General features: G+C 36.3%; 1 protein-coding gene across 1 annotated transcript in view; it reads right to left on the reverse strand.

Moving 5' to 3' along the window:
• Positions 1 to 1,879: 1,879 nt before the first annotated feature.
• The window catches only part of VPS4B (vacuolar protein sorting 4 homolog B), a 28,359-nt gene continuing 3,342 nt past the window's right edge, over positions 1,880 to 26,896 (reverse strand). Inside the window, exons 2-11 of the mRNA XM_004422604.3 lie at positions 22,286 to 22,397; positions 20,962 to 21,118; positions 18,038 to 18,105; positions 14,266 to 14,385; positions 11,378 to 11,534; positions 10,601 to 10,749; positions 9,992 to 10,073; positions 8,473 to 8,692; positions 5,786 to 5,926; positions 1,880 to 3,465 (exon numbers count right to left, since the gene is read on the reverse strand). Coding sequence (XP_004422661.1) covers positions 3,364 to 3,465; positions 5,786 to 5,926; positions 8,473 to 8,692; positions 9,992 to 10,073; positions 10,601 to 10,749; positions 11,378 to 11,534; positions 14,266 to 14,385; positions 18,038 to 18,105; positions 20,962 to 21,118; positions 22,286 to 22,397 — 1,308 coding nt within the window. The 3' untranslated portion in view covers positions 1,880 to 3,363. The remainder of the gene's footprint in view (positions 3,466 to 5,785; positions 5,927 to 8,472; positions 8,693 to 9,991; positions 10,074 to 10,600; positions 10,750 to 11,377; positions 11,535 to 14,265; positions 14,386 to 18,037; positions 18,106 to 20,961; positions 21,119 to 22,285; positions 22,398 to 26,896) is intronic.

Here is a 26,896-nt window from a genome sequence, read left to right on the forward strand (position 1 = left end):
TTACTTATCTTTCTTGCACTGGCTGGGATCTCCTGCACAAAGTTGAAAAGCAGTGGTGATAGCAGGCATCTTTGTCTTTTTCCTGATCTCTGGGGAGTCAAGTTTTCAATAATTCACTTCAATAATTAAGTATGGTGTTTGCTTTACTTCTTTTGTTTTTGGTAGATGCTCTTCATTAAGTCAAGAAGCTCCATTCTATTCCTAGTTGGTGAAGTTTTTTTTTAAAAAAAAAAATCATAAATGGGTGCTGGATTTTATCAAATGCTTTTTATGACTCTATAAAGATATTATACCTTTTTTCCTTTATTTCTGTCAATGCAGCAATATTATTAACTTTTCAATTTTAAACTACAGACAGTCCTTGCTTTGCACGGCACCATGTTCACTGAAACTTGCTGATTTCTGTAGTGTAACTGCTCCCACCGTGGCAGATTTCAAGCTACCAATATAAGGTCACTTAACTCTCAGGTGAGAAGAGGTGCACAATTGGTTCTTGTGAGCCAGTGTGAGCCGGCTCTGGCACACCTCTGATTTTAGTCCCCAATAACCAAGACTGAAATTTATCACAACTTCCCTAGACCAGCAAGAACAAAGCCACAGATCCAGGAAGTAGATAAAAATAAGGATGTAACTCCCTTATTTTTTCAAGCCTTCATTACTGCCTAATAAATAGTGTCTAGCACTATGCTAACTGCAAGGGAAAATGTAACTCTTTGAAGAGCTCACAATCTAAACGATCTAAACAAGATTAACAGAATGAGCTTGAAACTTGGAGAAAAATCTTAAGACAGTAGTAGCAACTTAGTGCTAAACAAATCCAAAGGTAGGATGGGGAAAGTTTAGGAATTCTCCCTGGAAGAGATTATATGGCTCATGAGCTAGGTATTAATGGAAATAATGGGATTTCCAGTAGCAGAGAGAAGAAAGGACACTGTATTAGAGTAACAGAATGACATAAATGAAGGTGCGGAGGGAGGAAAGCACACAGCATCTGAGAGCTCACAAAGTTGAGATAACATCAGTGTCCACGCTGGGCACTCCATGTTGCTTCATTTGCAACAGTGTCAAGCAACATTTATGACAGCAATGTGAGGGAGGTATGCCCCAATTTCTTAACTATGCAAGTGGCAAGTGGCTAAGTGGTATTCCACATTAACAATCAAATATAATCATTCTGTTTTTCTGTACATAGATGATAGTGAACTCAAAAGTCAATTTTGTATTGAAATACTTTATAATTAAGGTCCCTATAGAGTTTTCAGGCTGAGACAAAAAATGTTCTTAAACAGCTACAGTATAGCTCACTGAACTAGATGCTCAAGTAGGGTTTACTTGTTGGCTCAGAAAACATCTCCCCAAAATTTCATAATGGTCAAGGTCCAGAGAAACAGAGCCTGAATGTTGTTTCCTCTGAGTATTTACCTGTCCATAAAAAACACATGGAAATGGCCTACACAATACCATTCTAGAATAAGTCTAAAATTATTAGACACAAAAAATGTAGAAAATGAAGCTATGACTAGAAGTGATGTGGATACTGAGACACAGTTCTCAAAGCACATATATGAATTAAGCGTGATAAAGTATCCACTTATCATCAACACTACACTCATATACTATGTGGTCACTGATCAATTTAAGTAAAACCCTTCCTCAAAACAAATTCTGGATTCACAAAAAATTCTGGATTTCAACTATTATATAATTACAATAATATAATCATGTTAATTCTAGTGATTTAATTAACAGCAACACTATATAATTCTGAGGCTGATAAATTATGTAAATTATAAGACATCCACAAAGAATTCAGTATTGGTCTGCCAAGTTAACTTCCAACCCTCACATAAAAGTTGTTGAAAAATAGAATTTTCATGTAAACGTTCTTAATAACTTTTAATGATTTCTTTGTATCTATTCAATTTAGATAATATTTTCTGCTATACAGAAGATCCCAAAACAAAAAAACTAACACAGAATACAGTCAGTAGTAGGTTATATCAATTTACTTCACACAAGAACAGCATATTTCAAGCCTACGATTTCCACTTAATATCAACAAAAACAATCTGTACAGAAAACCCAAAGGCAACCATATAGTGTAATATGTAAAATGTGCAAATATACTTTAAAATGCAAATTATTCTATAGCATTTGCAAGGCAGAACTTTACAGTAATTAAGGAATCTACCTCGTTCTAGCTAACTTAATAATCCTTTGCATGTATAGCCTATGCAAATGTACAAGGCACAACTTAGTGTTGATGCTCAAGTGTATAACATACACCCTCAGATTATTTATTTGAAGATATTAAAATAACATATCATGTTTGTATTTTATTATTTAATGAGACATCACCTCCTTTCTAAAGCTTCATGAAGCATTACACTGAGAACATATATGTGGCCAGGACAAACTGTTCCCTGAACTTAAAAGGTAAGAGACAAGACCCTTGCTATTCTATATTAAAAAAAATTTATATATATATGTACACACACCACCCCCACCACATCACACACAAGAAACTTCCCATAATCCAAAGGGAGGCCATTCCTTTTAACAAAGGTTCCCATTACAGTATTTCATGACAGAGTTATTTAAAAAGTAGATGTTTATTTACCACCTGTTTTGGTCAATCTTGCTACAAAAAGACACTGAAATAGACAATTTTCTTCTTCAAGATAAAGACAATGCATAATTTAGGAAGTCTTTCTCTTGAGATTGCACAGTGAAAGGGTATTATTTAGTTAAATATAAAAACTTGTGGCTTTTAAAGAAATTACTTAAATCTACACAGAGAAAATGTCAACCTATCAAAAATCGATAAAAGCCTTGGCTAGAACACAATTGAAAACCTTTCAAGCCCAATCACAGTGCTCTTTGCTGTTTTATTGCCCATCCCTGAGAGTAAAGATGCTATCATTTTAAATTTTTTAATAAAGCAAATAAATTTTACATTGATGAGAATGATGCTTAAGAATTTTTTTCAGAATATGAAATAAGCCTATTTCATTTTAGTAAAAGAAAAAAAGATATATGCTCTTTGCAAAGACTACTATTTGTAACAATTGTAAATATTTGTCTCTCAATTTTAATCCCTTTTTACTGAGTAATTTCTATTTTTTGCCGTTCATTTATCACTCATTTCTTTATAATCCATTATTTTATAATTTTTGTTAACAGGAACATTTAATTGGTAATAGAGCAAAAGTACATAAAAAACTCGAAGGAATGCTGAGTGACATCTATGATTCCCTGTGGTAAGAGTTTGACTGGAAATAATCTGAATGCCAGCCAAGAAAGGCAAAAATACCTATGAAAGAAAGAATACACACGGTAAATGTCTTCCTCGTTGTCTTTGGTTTAGCCTTCTTGGCCAAAATCTTCTGTAAACTTCTTTAATTTCAACAAGTCCTGTTCATTGACTGTGGGCTTTGTGCTAGACAGTGACCGTAACATATCCGACTGTCAGGGAAAAGAAGAGGGGAGCATTAGTAATAGATTTAATCAAGTAAGAATCACTGCATTATCATCATTATTACTACTAACTGTCACCTAAGGTTAAACCTGAATATTTGCAGAGCGCCATAAGCTACTAACAATAAACTCTCTTATTCCTGTAAAGGTCATCTTTGACCACGTTACTCCTTTGCACAGAAAGTTCCAATTGCTTGCCCTTTCCTGATCACAACCTTCAGTGGCTCCTCATTACCCATCAGAAGTATAGTCTTAGTCCGAGGATCAAGGCTCTCCAAAATATGTCCCTGGCATCTTTTCTGGCCTTACCAAGAGAGCAGTTTTCCAACTGCTCTTCAAAAGGAATACAGTCATTCACTTACACTTATGTGAAACAGAATACCATTCAATCAAAACAACTAATCAGAATTTTTAACTATCAGTTAAAATTAAGATCAAAATGGTAATAATATCAGGGATTCATTAAAAAATTAACTTCTAGGCTATGTCTCTTGTAAAACAGTAAGAAAAATGATCAAAAACCAAAATTTTAAAAAATAAATCAAGGACTGAAACAAAAAAAAGTATCTGAATAATTTCTCATATGAATATTATGGTTAATTAACACATAAATATATCTATGTATATCTTTATGCACACACACATATGCTTACATACATATACATGTACATTTATGTTTATATATCTATGTCTACGTATCATGTAAAAGTTTCTCCTCTGGAAGTTATTGTTAATTCTAACATAAAGCTCTTTCAAAGTCTGTAACTGAAGCAAAAGATTTTAATTTTTTTTTTTTTTTTTTGAGGAAGATAGGCCCTGAGCTACATCTGCCAATCCTCCTCTTTTTGCTGAGGAAGACTGGCCATAGGCTAACATCTGTGCCCATCTTCCTCCACTTTATATGGGACGCCACCACAGCATGGCTTGCCAAGCGGTGCGTCGGTGCGCGGCCGGGATCCGAACACCGGCCGCCAGCAGCAGAGCACGCGCACTTAACCGCTTGTGCCACCAGACCGGCCCCTGAAGCAAAAGATTTTAAAGACTGACTGTTCATCAATAAGAAAACATAAATGGGGCCAGCCCCGTGGCTTAGCAGTTAAGTGCGAGCGCTCCGCTACCAGCGGCCCAGGTTTGGATCCCGGGCACGCACCAACACACTGCCTGTCCAGCCATGCTGAGGCCGCGTCCCACATACAGCAACTAGAGGGATGTGCAACTATGACATACAACTATCTACTGGGGCTTTGGGGAGAAAAGGGGAAAAAAAGGAGGAGGATTGGCGATAGATGTTAGCTCAGAGCCGATCTCCCTCAGCAAAAATAGGAGGATTGGCATGGATGTTAGCTCAGGGCTGATCTCCCTCACAAAAAAAAAAAAAAAAAAAAGAAAACATAAATATAATAAATGTACCTTTTCAATCACAGTAAGTTCCCTAAAAATAATATGCCTTACAAAATAATAAAGTCCTATGCATTATTTTAATTTCTCCAAAATAATAAATGTAATGTTTTATAATAAAAATTTTGTTTCACAATTTTTTTTTTAAGGACTACATTATTTAAACTTTCTATGAAGCCTTGAGAAGTAAAACAGAAAAACACCATTATGAATACTATGATACACGGATTAGGGTTTCTGGATATTTTACAAATCCTGAGATTCAGGGAAAAAATTTTTCACCAATCCTAGTTTTTAGTTAAGTCTTTTTTTTTTTTTTTTTTTTGGTGAGGAGATCAGCCCTGTGCTAACATCCACCAATCCTCCTTTTTTTTTTTTTTTTTGCTGAGGAAGACTGGCCCTGGGCTAACATCCGTGCCCATCTTCCTCCACTTTTATATGGGACGCCACCACAACATGGCCTGCCAAGCCGTGTGTTGGTGCATGCCCGGGATCCGAACCGGCGAACCCCAGGCTGCTGCAGCGGAGCTCGCACACTTAACCACTTGCGCCACCGGGCTGGCCCCTTTAGTTAAGTCTTGACAATAATTTATGCAATATATATCAGTATTTTGGTGATAATATCCCAGCTGTAAGACTTATAAGGTCATAAGCCTATGTTTTTGAGAAACAGCTTATTCACTTAAATTGTCCTCAAAGCCCAAGAAAACATTTTAAAGATAATTATTTTTTATATTTTAAGTTCAATTAATCTTTACAACTTTTTAAGTAGTTAGTATTAAACAAACTTGCCTGATCATACTAACATCTTCCAGCCAATCTTAAATAACTGAAAATTTTTATCTTTGTCTGACAAATCACAAAGTATAACATTTCAAAATTTTTCTTAAAAGCGAACAAAATGTCAAACCATGGAAACAACTGGCTCCAAAAGTTTATCCCCAGGCACATCCATCCATGTCATTTCAATGGCACCAATGTCACCTGGAGAACAGGGCGTTAGCAGATCATCTACTATCTTGTTAGGATCAGCTCGTGAAGGTCCGCTAACCTGGAATAAATAGTCAAGTGAAATATTTATTTGAACAAATTAAATAAACATTAATATTTAGGCCATTATTAGGAAATTTGAAAATGTGCTATTTTATGTTTTGTTAAAAATGTTTACTTCTGAAAATAAATAGAAGAAATATACAACAAAAAGTGGTTATCTCTGGGTGATGGAACAGATTTTGCTTGATTTTAATTTTTTTCTTGATGCTTTTCTACACTTTGAAATTTCCTACAATAAATTACTTATATGATCACAGGGAGGAAATGAGTTAAAATAAAAAAAGAAATAGTTACCTGTGGCTAAGATTTCTCTTTTTTTCTCTAATGCTTATTAAGTGGTAGTAATAACCCCAGAGACCAAAAATAGACACACTCAAAAATTCTCTTATGTCTCTAATTTCCATAGCTGAGAAACTTCTGTGACATTTGGAAGGCTTATTACTGTGAAATTACTGAATCTGTCTCTCTCAACAAAAACTCCTTCTTCAAATTTAAGTACAAAATTAAATGCTAAATGTAACTTCAGTGCCATTTTAAGATTCATAACTTATTTGAAATAAAGTTTTAATAACATCCAGAAAAAGAACCTTTGTGACACAGAGTCACATGTAAATATTTAGATAGTAAATAACACACATGTATCAAATTGGATTTGTTTGAATATTTGTTTTACGATGATTAATCTTAAATACTGTCTCAGGATTGGGGCAGGTGTGGAGAAATAAACATTCTCACTTTACTTATGTGTATTTTATTGTCTGTCTTTCCTCACAAATATTTCAGCTGCAGGGATTTTTGTGTGTTTTGACTGTTGTATTTTCTGACTTCCTCTGGGCCCAGATTAGTACTTTAGACATTTGATAAATAAAATAAACAGGCAAACTTGTTCTTGTAAATTGAAAAATGGAGTAAAGGATAGAGCCCTAGAGAGATCTCATATAGTTGGTGATACAAGAGGCCTGATGTTAAAACCAATTTGGTTGCTTCACTTTTATTCCTAACAAGGACTTGGCTGCAGGGTCATTGAAGCTGTCTCCGGTAGTAATATAGAGAATGAATGAAAAGTTCTGGGCAGGAAAGGACTGAGTTCCTAAGAATCTCTAGTTTCTATATGGCAAAGAGAATTTAAGAGAAAATACAATGGCTGGGCATAAACTTGATCCTGAGCCCATATTTCTCTCAGTAATGAAATGACTGAAAAAGGGGAGCTGAGTAATATTCACTGGGCTATTCAGGTACCATGACAAGTGTTTTATGAATATTACTTCATTCTCAGAAGATCACTTCAAAGTATTATTATTATCCTTAGAGATGATAAAAATGAGTATTAAACAGATAATATAATTTGCTCAAGGAGATATAATAAGTAAATTGTGGAGCTGGGCTTCAAAATCAGGTTTTAATTCAAGCTCATCATTTTTTTTTTTTTATAATTTTATTTATTTATTTATTTTTACCCCAAAGCCCCAGTGGATAGTTGTATGTCATAGCTGCACATCCTTCTAGTTGCTGTATGTGGGACGCGGCCTCAGCAGCATGGCCGGAGAAGTGGTGCGTCGGTGCGCGCCCACGATCCGAATCTGGGCCGCCAGCAGCGGAGCACGCACACTTAACCACTAAGCCACGGGGCCGGCCCACAAGCTCATCATTTTTTAAAAAAAATTTATTTTGTGGTATATAATAGACATACATACATAACTTAATCATGATACATTAGTCTTGTCATATATTGCTGGATTAAGTTTGCTAATAGTTTTTCAGGATTTTCACATCTATGTTCATGAGTAATATTGGAGACTGCTGTCCTCAGCAAGTGGATTGGTCCCAATTACCTACTCCACTGTGACTTAAATTGGACACCTCAAGACCACAGTCTTTTTACAAAACATGATCTCAACCATATATGCTCAACTCATTCATGTAGACAAAAAATGCAAGGGAGGGACAAAAGAGCAAATGGTCGAGACTTCAGATTCTGAAGTACACCTCACCTGGAGAAACATCACACCTCTGCCCTTCTCTAGCTGTACCTTGGTAAACTGTGTTACCATCCAAGTCCCAGTTTAATCATGATAATATCTAAGTTTCAGATTAACCATCAACAAATGGCTATATGCACACCTTGTAGTTTTTGTGAGGACCAAATGCAATAGTAAGATAAAGGATATGACACAGTGCCAGGCATGTGAATATTTAAACAATACTAGCTATTATTAATTTTACTTTGTTAATTACATTATAGTAGTTACATTATAGGCAACTATATATTTAAGTTTCTATACTTACATCAAAATAGTAAGTACTTCAAAAAGGTCATTGCATAGAAAATTTTAAAATACTTTAGGACTTTTAATAATGGCTATTCGTGTAAACAAACTCTGTGGGAGAACTTATTTTCAATGAAATGGAAATATGTCTAATCTGTAAATCGACTTATTTATTATACAGAATTGAAATCTTCCTAAGATTCTTTGAAGACAAATCAATGATGGCCTTGAAACTTGATTTTAAAAATATATGAAAGGATAGAAAAAAATTCCTTACCTTTTTAAAATGAGTAGCTGACTGCACTTTTCTAACAGGCTGCATAAGTGCATCACGCACAATGATACTTATGTCTGCCCCTGAATAACCATCGGTTTTCCTCCCTAGGTCTCGGAAGTCTGCTTCTGTTAGACTGTTCTGAGTGGTCCCCAAGTGCAGTTTAAACATTGCTGCTCGGGCATGGGCCTCAGGCAAAGGAATATAAATTCGTTTCTCAAATCTTAAAATGAAAGAAAAATTAAATCAAGAATATTACTATATATATATTTCAACTGAAAATTAGGATATTTTCAAGAAGAAACAAGATACTTAAATATTCTCATTTATACAAAGTTAATTTGAACAAGTTAAACGGGCCCTTATGTGTCAGGTTAAACATATATATTTAGGTTAAATAAAGGGAAAATATCTAGAACATGTTAACAATAAACAGATAAAACCAAAATAGCCAGGGAACCAGCTTGGAGTGGTTTAGGCTTTCTCACATGAATTTTGGTTATTTGGGCCATAGTGTTAAATGTCTGGAATTCACAACATGACACGTCTTACAGGATTACAGTTTCCCACAGAATTATACTCTGAACTCCTAATCAAGGGATTAATATGATTAACAATACGAAATAGGAGATAACAAAGTAAGTCTCAAATTCAAAATAGTAAAGTTACTCAAAATCTTATAGAATGACCCTACATTTATTACAAAAAATGTCCACTAATAGAGTACATTCAGAACAAATAATTCTACTATATAATAAATAAACACTATGTTTTATTACAATAATTTTGCTTGCCTTCTTAGAATTTCAGTATTTGGAGAAAGGAAGGAAGCAATGAGGCACAATTTAAATGGTCTGCCAAGATGTTTTTTTCCTCCAGGTAATTTTAAAAATTTTTAAGAATTTTAAAAGTTTCTATTATCTCTAGAGGTGAGTTCAGAATTAGGCCATTTTTCAAAAATAACTAGCACATTTCCTTTCTTGGTACTGCATGGTAACCTAGCATCCTGGCAAATCATCAAGTGAATGGGACACAAGTGACAAAAAGTGAAGTGCTAACGAGTGCTAATAAGTGATGAGTCTCTACATCTTTCCTGTAGCTCAAGTTCATATTCAATTTAAAAATTACAGACGTAAAATTTTTAACTGAAAATATATCTTGGTTATCATACTTTAACTTATATAATTGTCACTGTGTTCAAATTTTATATGAAATATCAAACTATGTTTGTAAATTTCTGAAGCATCAGTGCCCACTAAGCTTACTCGGAACTAAAGATAAGATTTAAGTAATGTAATTTCCAATGTGAAAGACTCCAGTATGTGGAAACCTCATATCTTCAGTATAGCAGGCAAACAAAGAAACAAATGCCCCCCAAGGCAGGGTGGGTACCAGGGTCAGGGCATATTAAAAAAAAAAGTCTGGGAAGTTATCAGAATGCCTCCTCACTAGACAAAAAGAGAATTATTACTCACTTGCTACATCTGTAGTTAGAAATAAGATATACACTGTATCATCATACCTTCTTCTAATGGCAGAATCCAGAACCCAAGGTATATTTGTAGCTCCCAGAACCAAAATTCCATCATTGTCCACACCAACGCCTGCATCAAAATAGGTAATATTTAAAATAATTTGTCATTTTAGTGTTCTTTAAAGTCCATTTGTATGTTCTATTAAGAATGTGGTACTTTAACACTGAAGTGGCTCATCTTGAGTTTCTCTCTGAAAAAAACTGTATTTAATCAAATATCATATTACTGAAATATAGTGCAAATATTCCCAAGAATCAAATCTCCTAGACTGTGGACATATATACTATTAATATTCTTTTCAAAATATCTCTGGAAAGATTTCATTTGAGGTCTACACAGTCCTTTTAGTGATATTGTTCCTGGTATGTTGTAAGTGAATATATGAATCTCTTTACTATTTATACCAGTGAGTCCTACAAGATGGTTACAGCTGGTTAAAAGTTACGTATGTATACAGAAGACAATCAGAATGAAACATGGCATAATGAAATACATGGTCTGCTGGAATGGAGAAATTCTGCTTGAATTTTTTTCCATTATTGTTATAATAATGGTTATATAATAAATAGAAATTATTTTAAAATCAGTAATACTACCTTGCATTTGAACTAGGAACTCTGTCTTAATTCTACGTGCAGCTTCACTTTCATTTTCACTTCTTGAACCACACAGAGAATCAATTTCATCAATGAAGATAATGGAAGGTTTATTCTCTCTGGCAAGTTGGAATAAGTTCTTAACTAGCCTAAAAATAAATAAAAGCTTTCAGTTTCTAAAAAAATAGTAAATGACACATGACGACGGAAAGACTAAAAGAATATACCAATATTCTAGGAACTCTACAGATTAAAAAGCCTAATCATGTTCGTTTTTTTTTTTTTTGAGGAAGATTGGCCCTGAGCTAACATCCGTTGCCAATCTTCCTCTTTTTCTTTTTTCTCCCCAAAGCCCCAGTACATAGTTGTATATCCAGTTGTAGGTCCTTCTAGTTGTTTTACGTGGGATGCCACCTCAGCATGGCTTGATGAGCGGTGTAAGTCTGTGCCCAGGATCTGAACCAGCGAACCCCAGGCTGCTGAAGCAGAGCGTGCGAACTTAACCGCTACGCCACTGGGCCAGTCCCCCAATCATGTTTTGGTCCTGAAAATAAGAATGCTACAATTGGATTGTTCACTTCATGATTTATTAAACTGTACATATATGTTATATTTTCCCTACAAAATAAATCCCAAATTAGGGACTGATTTTACAGAGAAACAAATACCTACACTATGTCACTTCTCTGAATGTCTATTAACGATGTAAGTAACCCATTACTTTATAGACTGATACAGTGATTACCAGGCAAAGAAAAACTAACAAAATCAACTTACTTTTCACTTTCACCTAGCCACTTAGAGACAAGGTCCGAGGAAGATATTGAAAAAAAAGTTGAGTTGTTTGCTTCTGTTGCTACAGCTTTGGCTAAATAGGACTTTCCTGTTCCAGGCGGCCCAAATAACAGGATTCCCCTCCAAGGTGTTCTCTTGCCTAAAAATTGCATTAGAAAAATAACATGAGAATTTCAAAACTCTTAACTTCAGTTACCAGAGACATCACTGGTACTGAAGAATTCTGTGAAGAGGTTTTCACTCTAAAGCAATCAATAGAATAAAAAAAATTTCAAAATAAATCTATCTATAGTAAATATATCTTAAAAGTATTTTATTTGCTTTTTCTAGAGACGACTTTGTCAAAATTGTGTTTATACAGACACAGTCCCTCTAAGAGAAAGTTCATTTGCTTGCTCACTCATCCATTCAACCAATGCATACCAAAACCACTATGGGAAGACAGAGAACTATGAATACAAAGGGATCTCTGCCCTCCCTTCTTAGTGGAGGGAAAAGAGTTCAGTTAAAAGGCACTTCCTGATCACCCACTGTGGGCACTGCTCGATATCACAATCTTGTAGGAGAAACTATATCCACAGGGGAAGGGCAGCTGGAAATATTTCCTTTTAAATATTTATGACTTTTGGAGGAGTGAAACTAACGCAGTTTGGATGACCCCTTGCGAAGTTCTATTCAATTCTCAATTCCACAAGGAAGCACAAGTTCACAGGTTATTATTACGTGTAGCATATTCTCATTCAAATGGCTGGGTAATGATAAGGGACTCTACCTTAAATCCTAGTTTTGCCAAAATATAACAAGTGAACAAATCAACTCTTTGTATCTCAATTTAGCTACTGAGAAATTATAATGCTGGCTACAATAAACTAGGCTGGGCTACACTTGGCAATTAAATATCAAATATAGACTTAAAAACTTGCTAGGTACAAACTGTGGATTGGTACATGGTATCTGCAGAAGAATGATATGCAGACAACTAATGACAAAACTAAATACTGTTATATTTATTGTTATGAAAGCCTCAACTTTTACTTGAATTCTATTTTCTTATTTTAAATGTCTGTAATTGTAAGTCAGCGTTCCTTTAAGTGTGGTACATATGCCATTGGTGGCTGAAGTGCTTTTAGGTGGTACACAAATACTTTTTATTTAAATAAGTTGTTTAATATGTATTAGAGAAATACTAATTTTTCTATTTATAGTAGACACAAAGCAGTCTTTCAAAATAAAGTTACTAAGTAAAAATAAGTGAGAATTTAAAAGTTGAAAAAGAGCAAAACCATCTATGGTGTTAAAAGTCAGGAGAATGATTACTTCTGGGGAGGAAAGAGGCAGAAAGGGATTTCTGTGTTACTGGTAATATTTTTGATCTGGTTGATGATTATATAGGCGTATTTACTTTGTGACAATTTATGAAGCTGAACACTTACAGCTTCCTGCATGTTTCTGTATACTTACGCTATACTTTAATACAAAGTTTGCTCTAAAAGTTAGTGATTTAAAGACAAATATTTTAAAAATAATGGTACATGTACATGGAAAAATCCATGAAGATGATACACACATGAATCATGTTTGGGAAACACTGGTATAAGTAACATAACATAAAAGGGGTTCAACCGTATTTGTACCTTTACAGGATTATGATGTCAACTTTAATATTACCAGTTTCATATTTCTGAAGTTAGGCTCGAAGTCATACCTTGAAGATAGGGGGACAATGTGTGGTCCATGGGTTCTTTGCTTTTCATCACTGCTCTATACATCACTGTCTGGACCTGTTCAGTTTGAGGCCAACATCACAGATTTGCTCTCTACACAAACTAGCTTGTTTTTAAAAGGACAAACCTTTGTTTCACTGTTAGACTGCGAGTATAGTCACATCACAAACACAAGCTATGAGTCACACAAAGGACAATGTGAAGGAATGGTTCCGCACAGACAAATCACTTACTGTTGGAGCTATGACTTCAACTACATCCAGATAGTGGGTTAGCAATATTCTCTTCACAGTGATAATGAGCTGTCCTTCCACTACTGGAGGATATACACTTCATCTGAGACTCATCTGTTAACTAATTCTACTCTTTTTAAAAAATAGAAATACTCTTATAAAACTAGCATATGTCCTTCGCAAAAAATTCAGATGAAAGTCAAAAGTAAAAATCACTCATAATCTGATATCCTAGGCATACACTAACATTTTAATGTCAATGTGTCTACACTTACCTCTCAGCACACACATTTATTTAACAAACACGGAATCATACTATACTTTTTTTTTTTTTGTGAGGAAGATCAGCCCTGAGCTAACATCCATGCCAATCCTCCTCTTTTTACTGAGGAATACTGGCCCTGAGCTAACATCCGTGCCGATCTGCCTCCATTTTATGTGGCACGCTGCCACAGCATGGCCTGACAAGCGGTGCGTCGGTGCACGCCTGGGATCTGAAACCGGGCCGCCAGCAGTGGAGCGCGCGCACTTAACCTCTACGCCATGGCACCAGCCTCTATAACTTGCTTTTTGATCTTCCTTATATATATGGACATTTTTCCATGTCAATTATAATGTAGACGTAAATTTCTTAACATAGATGTACACTATATTTTAATGAGTGCACAGCAGTTCAGTGCATGTCGATGATTTACTCTATGCCCTACTGGTTGACATTCAGGTTACTCTGCAATATATACACTACAAATATGTATATGTAATAAATACCTTTGTGCAAAGGCATATCACTGCCTCATAAGAGAATTTAAGGTGATAACTCATGATATGGTGACAAGAATTCACAATGCTTTACCTCAGTCATCAATGTGTTTTTTAAAAATCATCAAAAAACATTATTTAAAAGTTGTCTCACCTGTAAAAAGATGAGGAAACTTAATAGGCAATATCACAGCCTCTTTAAGGGCTTCTTTGGCTCCTTCAAGACCAGCAACATCACTCCATTTCACATTTGGTCGCTCTATAACGATGGCACCTACAAAAAATTATGTCATCTCTAAATTAAGGAGGACTATTCCATCAAATTGAGAAGACAACATGAAATAATGATATTAAAGAAATATATTGTAAAACTGTCTGGAAAAGTTTTATATATTAAAAACCTTTTTGAAACAGTGTGAAGAGGAAGGAGTTGTTAGGGAGTAGTCAGGAACCTGGGGTGGGTTCCTACATAACCTAGGGTAAGTCACTTAACTCTTCTATTTCTGCTTCCTCATTGTGAAATGAAAATAATACCATCTGCCCAAACTACTTCGGACAGGTTAGTATGACGATCTAATGACATAATGAACATCAGAATACTTGGAAAAGCACCCAACATTACATAAAGGAGATGTAATGTTTGAATACACTGACTCTGGAGTATCAAAAGTACTCGTTCAATGGAATTGATCTACTATTTCTCCTTTTAACCAAAAGAAACAGTGATCTAATGCTCTCCTCAACCACAGACAGAAAATACACTTAACTTTAACTGAAGATAGACAGATGGATGGATGGATAGATAAACAGAAGGGGTAAGGGAAGGGAGGGGAGAGGAGGAAAGAGAAGAGGACGACGGAGAAGAGAGAGAAAATGTCCTCTTGTCGATTTGCAATACTTTTCTGAGATTTGCCAAATTTTCTATTTGGCTTCTAAATAGACCTATTTATAATTTTTGTACTTTAACAAAGCTATTTAAATGATTTAGTTTTTGAATACAATACATTCAAAAGCCACTGCAATTATTGCAATTAAGAGTCCACAAAAGATTTCTTTTACTATAGCTTACTGGCAAAACTTTCTGGTTGTCTTTTATCAAAAGCTTTTCCAATTTTCCAGTATATAGAAAAGTGCTCAACTACAAACTGCTAAGCAGCCTGTTCTCAGGTGACATGTAACTGCTGTTAAGTATAACAAAACATCGCCACTTACACAATCTATTGATTACCTATGAAAATAGTTTTATGAGTATTTCTCGTTAGGAAAGATCATCTATCTATTATTTATTCTAAGAGTAATTATACTCTGCAACTTACTTCCCTAAATTATGAATATCTTTAGCTATAGATTAAAATTAAATGAAACCATAAACACCTTTTTAAATCTAAAAGTTCAGACTAAATATAAATTAAGAAAAAAGCGAATTCACTTTCTTGTCTATGTTCCATTCAGATTAGCAACCCTACATGAGAAAATATTTACATCATCCTATAGGATTTTGTTTCAGTTAAACAAAAGTAAATTTACTTTATATACAAGCATCATCTGATCAACTAAAGTTTTTTGCTACAAATTTTCCAAATATGTCATAATTTATCTTCACATTTAACTAATACTTTTCTCCTTAAAGTTTAAAGTTGACTTTGGAATGTTTTGTGATGAAAGATTATTTAGAGAAAAGTAATATTAATTACTAGATATTGTAATCGTTTATAAAATTAAAAAGAGGGGGAGAGATTATTGGACAATAAAAGCCAATCAATTCGATTGTTTCTAATTATATAAATTTATCCAGTCTTTGATTACACTATTCATTATATGAATATGTTATTTAACCTCAAAAAAAGTCACTGAATATCAAATTTAGCTAACAGAAAAATCAAATCATAAACTCTTTTTAATTTTAACAATCAAACATTACATTTAATGTCATAACCTAAAACAGAAATAAAAGATTTAAAAAATTGTTTCAGAAAAATAGTAAAGATTCAAAAAGGATAATATACAATGAGATCCATCAGTAAACCATTAAGTTAAAAGATGGAAAAATAGCACTTTCAGGTACAAAAGGCTAGGGCTCCTTTCACAGTCTACTTCATCCTGAAATCCCAAATAAACTTCCTCATTTAAACATTTTAGGGTTGGCCTGATGGCGTAACAGTTAAGTGTACGCGCTCCACTTCAGTGACCCAGGGTTCCCAGGTTCGGATCCCAGGCACGCCCTGACGCACTGCTTGTCAAGCCATGCTGTGGCGGTGTCCCATATAAAGTAGAGGAAGATGGGCACGGATGCAGCCCAGGGCCAATCTTCCTCAGCAAAAAAAGAGGAGGATTGGCATTGGATGTTAGCTCAGGGCTGGTCTTCCTCAAACACACAAAAAATAAATAAAATAAACGTTTTAAGCATTTGTATTTTTATACATCTCTGGTCCTTAGCATTACTGATTTTTAAAGAAAAATACTGTATTAAAAATCTTTCCAAAATAATAAATACAATCCAATTTTTATAATGGGGGGCCAGGGCCAGAGAGAGGGGGAACAAAACCAAAAGAACAGATAGAAAACAGCTCTTGGCCTTACAAGTGAAATAAGGCCAGCTGGCACAGACCACTGGGTCACCCAAGAAGACTTACTGAGCACGAAGCGTATGCCCACACTGCTCCAGGCAGCAGTGGCGCAGCCGTGGAAACTCAGTTTCTGCCACTGGACTACATCCACCATTTAAGGCATGTAAAAATATCCTCATTAACTACAGTGTTTTCAAGATACCAACCTTACAGTATTCTTCTATACACCCCAGTGGGGTTGGTATGACAGAAATATTACCAAAATGGAGACCAGTATGGCAAGGTTAAACATCTGGCCCAGCTAGTTATAGTCACCATTCACTAACCGAGGCTGAGCCTACATAATAGAAATCCTTCCCAGCTATGCATTCTATTCGGCAAGAGTCAGATTAACAAAATACGTACTGTCAATGACTGAGCATAAAATTCACTTGAAAAATTATTAGCTAACATACCAAACAACAATCAAATCTCAGTAACTAAAGAAACCAGCAATTAAATAGATGTCTTTTTAGATACACAGAGCTACCATTTACTGAGTCCCTAGAATTTGTCAGATGTAATTTTAGGCAGTTTTCCATTGTCATTAATCTTTTAATAGCCTTGAAAGGAAGATATTCTTAATAAGGAAGATATTCTTAATTTCCATTTTAGAGCTGGGGTCTCAGACTCTGAGAGGTTAGGGAACTTGCTCAAAAGGAGAGAGCTTTTAAGTAGTCGACCCTGGAATGAAATCCAGATCTTAATGGAGCCAAAATCTATGCCTCTTCCATCATGCCACTATACTAAACTAGAGAATGAAAGGGCTTTTACAGACATGAAAGGTAAAAATAGAAAGCTGAAAGAGATAAATGTAAATGGGAACACTGAAATAGGATAAAAAAGCAGATGAGGAAGAGCAGGTAGGCAATGTGAAATAAATCATCAGTGAATAAGCTCCAACAACAGCAACAAAAGCCAAGTGTGAGTCCTAATTCATTCTGTTCCTCTAACAGGAAATTTTAATACCATCAGATTTTGTAGTGTGCTAATAGTATAAATGCTACCTTCTCCAAAAGGGGGCAATTAAGACAAAATGAAAAAGACTAAGTTGACTGACAGGTTTTTTAAGGCAGATATCAAACCAAACAATAGTTTTATTACATGAAAAAAGCCAACCCATTAGAGACCCTATAGGGCAAATCCTATGAAAATGGTCTCAACTTGGCCAGCATGTAACCACTGGGAACTAAAGCCAGTTCTTGGAACCTCACTTAAATGCAGGGAGAAAAAAAAAAAAACAATTCAAATAGACAAGTCACTATGAGTTTTTTTTTTTTTTAATAAGATAGTAAATTTAAAAATGAAATCTAAAGCAACCTTGAAGTTGATTCTGTAGTTTCTTTTTTTCAGGATCATCAGATTCTCCTTCCCCATCACTGTCATTCCTAATAAAAAGAATTTAATATATTCAAATGATCACTCATTGCTATCAAAATAAGGCAAATATGATGGAAAGATTAACCTGAAATATCTAATTTAAGTGGCAAAACAAGACATTCATATTAAAAGTTATGCATATTTTATTATTTTTAACAATATATTAAATAAAATAGTAAGCAGACATATTATTCATCAACATGGAATCATGAACAGGAAAGGGACAAGAATGAAGACCAGAATGAAGTTAGGAACTAGCTTCAAATTCCCATGACATACCTATGTACACATGAATTCATAAACGCATGCTCCACACCTCATTCCACAAAAGATTTAAGATGAATTACAGGACAGTTGTAGACACCAACAATAAAAACATCAAGACCAGGCAAACTATATATTAGAAGAAGAAGCCATAATAGGAGGAAAAAACCCAGAGTATTAATTATTTAAGGTACAAAGGTCTATAACTCTTAGTCTGGGGGTTCCAAAGGACAGATGAAGCTTCTGATGAAAACGAACTGAGCCCAAAGAACAAGGAGATCAACCTAGACATTCCATATCTAGGAATTTTTTTTGAGGAAATAATTTAAAATGAGTTCAAGGATTTGAATACAAGAATAATCATGCCCACACTGCTAGCAACAGGGAAAAAATTAGGAATGACGTATGCTCAATTATAGGGATTGGCATATGATAGAATATAGTGCAATCTTTAAAAACGATGTTGTAGAAATATTTTATTGGAAGATGTTTATGATACAATGTTGAGTGAAAAAATAATAAAGAAAAAATACAGCATTCCATCATTTTATACATATAAGATATACAGGGGGATAAAAAGCTTGACAGGTTTTATCCCAAAATGGGACTGCCTTGGTTATTATAGGATGGTGGGGCTATGGGTGAGGTAGAGACCGCAAACTGGTCCACTTGGCATTCACCCCAACCTCCTTCTAGCATGCTTTCTTGTATGTTAAAGACGGTACTTATAAAAACGGCCCTTCCTGGGCTCCCTTAAAGCTAGGGCTCCACCTGAAACCAAAGTTCCTCCAAGAAGGTGCAAGCAAGTAACTGAGCTGCGGGCTGCATGCAGGATCACCCTGCAGATGAATGCACCGGCTTTGCGGAGGGAGCTGTGGCAGAGGTCCTACTCCCTGCTCCTGGCATTGGAAGTGCTTGGCAGCGGAGTCGGCAACAGTGGGATTTCTACCAGAACAATCCTGGTGGATTGGGCATTTCTCCTAGCGATATGGAATCCAAGCTTCTTTGGCCACCAAATTCTGTAAGGTAATACCTTATAATAAATCACTTTTTGCTTAATTAGCCCAAGTGGGTCCTGCTGTTCGATATAGGAGCACTGGCATCCCCCTGCTAGGTAGCCATCTCAGGAGGAAACATACAGCATCTTCAAGCAAGACCAGAAGAGCCTCAACTCACAGGGAGGAGAGGACGTTTCTGCTGGGAAGGGAGTCTCAGGGAGAGTCGGGGGTCCAGGCATTCGAGGTCAACTGAAGTCTTCCCAATAGTTTCATTTCAACTTTGGAGTCCCAATCTTCCAATAAATGTCCCAACTTTCACATAAGAAACCCGGTGAAGTTGAACCTATGTTGAAATTCAATAATCCACAAGATCAGCTGGGGTCTGATTTCTGTTATGTCAACGCTGTAGCTGCAGAAGATAAAATATTCTCAGGTGTCAAAGGAACTCCCTGGTCCCTGACCATGTCTTAACAGAGAACATAAAACCTTGAGCTTATAATTTTCTTAAAACTCTCCCATGTAGTTTGAAGCAGCCCGTCAACTCCAGTTCTTATACTCCTCATGTTCTTCAAAATGGCCTATGGTAGTAGCCACAAAGCCCCCAAAGCACTGTCTTCAAGGCACTCCACTCCTGGTGATCACAGGGGATTAGCTAAGTCACTTGTGCCTCTGGCTCCTACGAACTCTGAGTATCACATGCTCTAAAGCTAACCAGGACCACCTGTCTTCAAATCCAGGCAGGTGAGATACCCCTATCCCAGAGTCTCATTTTCTTAAGAGTGTGTTGTCACCTGGAACCATTTCTGGCACCAATGAGGAGAATGGTCAGAGGATCTGGGTAGACTATGCTCCCACTGGCATGTACATATTAGGTGTTGAATAAATAAATTCTGCATCTGTAAATGATATACGCCATATCTAGGAAGACATTCCAAAAGCGGGTTTTGATTATAAATTATGCTGTGTTGCTCTACAATGACAAAATAAAAGCCAATCTAATGCAAATCCACGTTGAAAACCTTTCCATAAGATATCCAAAAAATTATTTATATTATTGGAATTATTTTTCATTTTGTCCAATGTGGTTAGTACTAAGAGTCAACACTACTAGTCAAAGATTTAATTCACAGATCACTCCTATAATTTTTAAACTTCAATATTACATAATGGCCAGAGGGTAAAGAATTGAGTACCATTCCTACAAATGTTTCTTCCTACTACCACCAAGTGGTCACGGAGAGTTATTTGAGGTATATCATCCCCTAAGCTTGGTACACTAGCAGTTGGCAAACTTTTCCTGTAAAGGACCAGACAGTAAATATTTTAGATTTTGTGTGCCATACAAGCTCTGTTGCAATTACCCAACTTTGTTGGTATAGCACAAAAGCAGCTATAAGATGATCCACAGACGAGAGGGAAACAAATGGGTGAGGCTGTGTTCCAACAAAACTTTATTTACAAAAAGAGGCAGCAGGTCAAATTTGGCCCATGAGTCAAGGCTTGCCAACACCTAGTTTAAACAAAAGAAATTTATTTCACAAATTAAATTTAATTTTATATTTTAATCAGATACAATAAAATCTAACACTCTAAAATACATACCCCTTCTCATCAGCTGGACTTGGCTGTCCCTCTTTCACTGGCTTCTGTGGTTTTTTCTCTTTCTTTTTCAGGTACTCCTTTAGCTTTTCTGCTCTATCAAGGTATTCTGTACACTTTGCCCTGATACTTTGCTTGGCTTTATCACCCTGTGCTTCATCTATTGAAGAGAAATGAGAGAGATTTTTCCATCAGTGTTATACAGACATGTTTAAACTCTTAGATGTATTTTTTGAACAAGGAAAACCTGTTTTGGGGGAGGGAGGAAGATCATCCTGAGCTCACTGTAACCAGTGACTCTCAATTCTTTTCTACTCCTTCCTCCAGCAGGGTTGGAGGCCAATGCTGGGTGTGAGTCAGACAGAGATCTGAGCAAGACACTAGGATATTTTAAGTTAATGCTAAATAATAAGAAGAAATTATTTAACATTCTGTGGCTTCCATACTCTTCCCTTACATTTTGTGCACAAAGTTGAAAGCTGTCTATCTCATACAAAACCAGTTATAAGACAAACAGAAGTAAATAAAGCAATATTAACTATTTCCATTGATATTTACATAAGCTTTATTTCCGAGTATAAACAGTGATAGAAATCCCATATGCATACCACCAATACAGTAACTTTGCTACACAGAGGCCTGTGGGAGGGCCGTTTCAAAAGCGGACTTCCGCAATATATGCAGTGCATAGGATTAGCCCCCCGTGTCTCACATGTTATGATTCATTCTCAGTTTCATTTTAACAGAATAATCTCTAAATTGAATAGAGAAGCTCAAAAGAAAATGCTAAATTATCCAACTGCTAAAATTTTTATTTAAAAATAAGTTTATCAGAAAGACATCTTTTTTTAACGTCTTATTTCACCTATGTTCAGCATTAGGTTTAAGATGCACAAAGGCAGGAGTTTTTATCCATTTTTTCCTCACTGCTGTATCCCAGGGCCTAGAACAGTGTCTGGCACATGGTAAACATCCACTACATATTTGGAAAATAAACACAAAAAATGTTTCCCGACCTATTTTTAAAATAGAGTATTTTCACACAGATGCTTAGAAAACAAGTAGGTTCAGATTACATAATCTGGCTAGATTACGAATAAAATAAAAACTTATTTCCATTGACTATATGACATTTTAATATGTTTAGGTGTACCAAGTAATGACTATGACAGCTGTGCACATTTGTTAGCTGAGTACTAGAAAGCTAGTGGGATTTTTTTGCAAATTGATGGTTTATAATTTTCTGGCATTGTATTTCAATTTTTATAAATTGAATAGAATATTTCCTCTTAGTTCTTTTTAAATAAAAAACAAACTACAGTCTTACATTTAACTACGTGGAGAAAATACTGTACAGCATGTTGGTAGAGCTGAAGGGCTTCCTCATAGTTCCCAGCCTTGTCTTCCTGGGCTGCTTTGTTAGCAAGATCTATTGCTTTCTGTTTGAAGGAAGGCAGAATCATACCATCAAAATCAAAGCATAAGCATAAATTTGAAGTAAACAATCATACTGAAAGTTTTTTTTAAAAATAAAATCAACCTTAAAACAAATCCATTTTTTCCAAATAACAATAGCATTTTTAAATAAATTATAACTATTTATAAAACACAAATTACATTTATTACATGGGTATATGCTATCTGAATATGACTTTATCTTACCAATCACTAAGATTCTCACATAATTCACTCAACGAAAGTCAAACTTTTCAATAATCTGAAAATTCAAATTAAAAGCATTTAGAGGAATTCTCAAAAATTAAATGCTACTATATCTAAAGCATGTAACAATAGTAAAATGCAAATTACTTCAGAAGCAATGGGGCAATGAAATATCAAGAATTGGAAAAACATCCAAATCTTTTAACTCAGTAATTAACTAAAAGGTTTACTGAGTAAAGACAGTAACCAGAAAGGTCTTTTAGAAAACAAAAACCAACCCTGGTAACTTAAATTTTAAACACCAAAAAGACACTACACAATGGAATAATATAGCCTGATTAAAATAACAGTAAGAAACTTTTGTAGTATTAAAAGAAAACCTCCTAGAAATAGAGCTGTACAAATATGTCCAACTTTTTTTTTTTCCTGCAGAGGAAGATTCGCCCTGAGCTAACATCTGCTGTCAATCTTCCTCCTTTTGTATGTGGGGCACCGCCACAGCATGGCCACTGAGAGAAGAGTGGTGTAAGTCTGCTCCCGGGAACTGAACCTGGGTCACTGAAGCAGTGCACGCTGAACTTAACCACTAGACCACTGGAGCTGGCCCCCAACTGATTTTTGACAAAGATGCAAAAGCAAGTCAACGGCAGAAGGATAGGCTTTTCAAGAAATGGTGCTGTTACACGCCCATGTTCATTGCAGCATTATTTATAATAGCCAAGATATGGAAACAACCTAAGTGTCTATTGATGGACAAATGGATAAAGAAGATGTGGTATATGTATGCAATACACTATCAGCCATAAAAAAGAATGAAATCTTGCCATTTGTGACAACATGGATGGACCCGGAGGGTATTATGCTAAGTGAAATAAGTCAGATGGAAAAAGACAAATACTGTATGATTTCACTCATACGTGGACTCTAAAAAAAAGCAAAACAAATGAACATCAAAACAAAAACAAAAACTCACAGATACAGAGAACAGACTGGTGGTTACCAAAGGGGAAGGAGGTTGGGGGGGAGGGCGAAATGAGTGAAGGGGGTCAATTTATGGTGATGGATGGTAACTAGACTTTTGGTGGTGATCACTCTGTAGTGTATACAGGTGTCGAATTATGATGTTGTACATCTCAAACTTATATAATGTTATACATCAACTTTACCTCAATTAAAAAAAATGGTGTGGGAGCAAATGGACATCCATAAGCCAAAAAAAAACAGAACCTCAACCTAAACCTCAGAGTTTGTTCAAAAATGAACTCAAAATGGATCATGGACTTAAACAGAAAATCTTCAGCAAGCCTTCTTAGACGTGACATCAAAATCACAATATATAAAAGGTAAAAATGATAAACTGGACTTCATCAAACTTAAAAACTTTTGGTCTGTAAAAGATCCTATTAAAAGGATGAAAAGACAAGCTACAAACTGGAAGAAATATTTGCAAACCACGTATCCAGCAAAGGACAAGTATCTAGAATATATAAAGAACTCTCAAAACTGAACAGTTAAAAAGGAATCCAAGTAGGAAATGGGCTAAAGACATGAACAGACATTTCACCAAAGAGGATATACAGATGGCAAATAAGCACCTGAAAAGGTGTTCAACACCATTAGCCATTAGGGAAATGCAAATTAAAACCACAATGAGCTATCAATGAGATTTTGACATCTCACCAAAATAGCTAAAATAAAAAAAAAATAGTGACAATACCAAATGCTCATGAGGATAGAGAACTGGCTCACTCATATATTGCTGGTGGGATGTAAAACGGTAAGCCTCTCTGGGAAACTGGTTGGTTTGTTTGTTATAAATCTAAACATGCAACTACCATATGAACCAGTACTGCTGGGCATTTATCTCAGAGAAATGAATACTTATGTTCACACAAAAACTTGTACATGAATGTTCCAGATTATCCTTCAATGACTGCATGGTTAAACAAACTGTGGTACATCCATACCATGGAGAACTACTCAGTAACAAAAAGTAAAGAACTAGTGAAACACACAACTTGGATGAAACTTGAGGGAATTATGCTAAGTGAAAAGAAACAATCCCAAAAGGTTACTATTCTATCATTCCATTCATATAACCTTCTCAAAATGACAAAACCAGAGATGGAGACCAGATTAGTTATGTCAGGGATTAGGGATGGTGGGGGAAGAGAAAGAGAGGTGACTGTGGTTACAGAAGGGCAACAGGAGGGATCCCCTGTGCACAGGACTGTTCTGTATCCTGACTGTGGTGGGGGATACAGGACCTTTCCCATGTGAGAGAACCCTAAAGTCCATACAGAAACTGGTGAAGGGCACACTTGGATGGCTTCCCATTGCAAACAATAAAACCCAAGTGCTGGGTGATGGTCGACAGACAAGGCCTTAGGTGTCCCGGGCCCTGGGATCTGGGTCTCACCTAAAACCCTCTAGTCCTCCTTCACTCCTTTGCTCAGGCAGCCTGTGCACTGTTGATGCCTCTGCCTAGAATGTTCTTCCCCAGATGGATGCATGTTGGTCTCCTTTTCAGCATAGTTCAAAGGGCAAGTTCTCAGAGAGGCCGTCCCTAATCTCCTTTTCCAAATGCTGCTCTCTATTCCTGCCCTCAGTTCTCCCCTCACTTCTGCACTCTTATCCCACCATCATGTTCATCATTATATTTACCTGTCTACTTACTTATTGGCTAGCTCCTTCAATATACAGGTAAGCTTCAGTAGGACAGGGACTTCATCTGGAGCACTGCTTTAACCCCAGAGCCCAGAACAGTGCCTGGCACACAATGGCTGCTCAAGAAAATTGTGGAACAAATGAAAAAAAAAATCCCCCATTGCTTTCTCAAAATCTTCTTCCTTTTGTTTATTCCACCTCTGGCATCCCTAACAATTTCTCTCCACTGGATATTCCCATCAGCACACAAACAGCACTCCTTTAGAAATCCCTTCTTAAGACTAAAACACCCTTCAGCTTAATTCTGTTTCTCTGCTAGTTTTTTTTTTATTTTTTTTGGTGAGGAAGATTGGCCCCTGAGCCTCTGTGCCCATCTTCCTCTATTTTGTACGTGGGATGCCGCCACAGCACGGCTCAACGAGCAGTGCATAGGTCTGCGCCCAGGATCCGAACCTGCAAACCCCGGGCCACCGAAGTAAAGCGTGTGAATTTAACCACTACACCACCAGGCCAGTCCCTCTGCTACCTTTCAGAGGCCAGATGTCACCAGAGCAGCCTCTACTTTCTTTCTAGTTCCTCTTTTCTCACTTACCCTTCAGCTCAGCCCATCTGGGCTTCTGCCCCTTATCATATCAATAAAACTGCTCATATGAAGGTTCTCTATGATGCCAAATCCAAAGGCCAGCTCTGTCTTCATCTTGACCTCTTGACAATATAAATGACCACTCCCTTGGTGAACTCTGCCCTCTGCTGAGCTCCCGAGCTCCCAAGCACCACTTTCCTGGTTGGTTTCCCCCCGCACCTCTCTGAGAGCACCTGCTCAGTCCCCTTTGCCCATTCTTCCTCTGGTATGTGATGTGGAAATATCAGGGTTCCTCAGCATTTGGCCTGGGGTTCACTTCTTTCTGTTTACTCCCTCCTTATGCGATCTGTTTGCAATGATTTAAACTGATTATCTTTAGGCTGACGACTCCCAAATGTTATTTAATTTTAAAATGCATCCCTCTTTTATTTAAAATCCTTCCAGAGGCTTGTTTCCGGGCCTTGTGGGTTTTGTTTTGCTTGGTTTTGGCCTGTCCTCTCCCACTGGAATATAAGCGTCATGAGGACAGAAGTTACGTCTGTTGTATTAGTTTTTTTATATTCCAGAGTTTAGCATAGTGGCTGGCACAAGGATGAAGGAATATATTACCCCAGGATCAGTCAGGATCCAGTCATCAATATCGAAGTATAAAGGTTGGGAACAGCTGGGACTGTCTTTTTCAGATTAGGAGACCACGACACATCCACACTAGAAAACTCTGGGAAAATGGCTAAATTCGGAAGTCACCTATCCCAGGAAGAAGGATGTCTCAGCATGTGTCTGTCAAGGCTAATTCCTTCCCCTATGATCTGGAGCCCATCCCCACCTTCCTCCTCTGACATTTACTCCATCCATTATATGCCACTCTACTGTTCACCCCAACCTAATGTTTCCTTTTCTGGGGGGCCTTCCTCAACATAAAAATATATGGAAGTCCTATCAGACTCATAGATACAAAAAAACCTAAAATACACCAGCTCTCCCCAGTTCCTAGGTTCCCCTCTAGCTACCACCTTACCTCTTCAC

This window comes from Ceratotherium simum, chromosome 14, assembly GCF_057802395.1.
Source record: "Ceratotherium simum simum isolate JZ-2026a chromosome 14, ASM5780239v1, whole genome shotgun sequence".
In the NCBI taxonomy this organism is placed as follows: domain Eukaryota; kingdom Metazoa; phylum Chordata; class Mammalia; order Perissodactyla; family Rhinocerotidae; genus Ceratotherium; species Ceratotherium simum.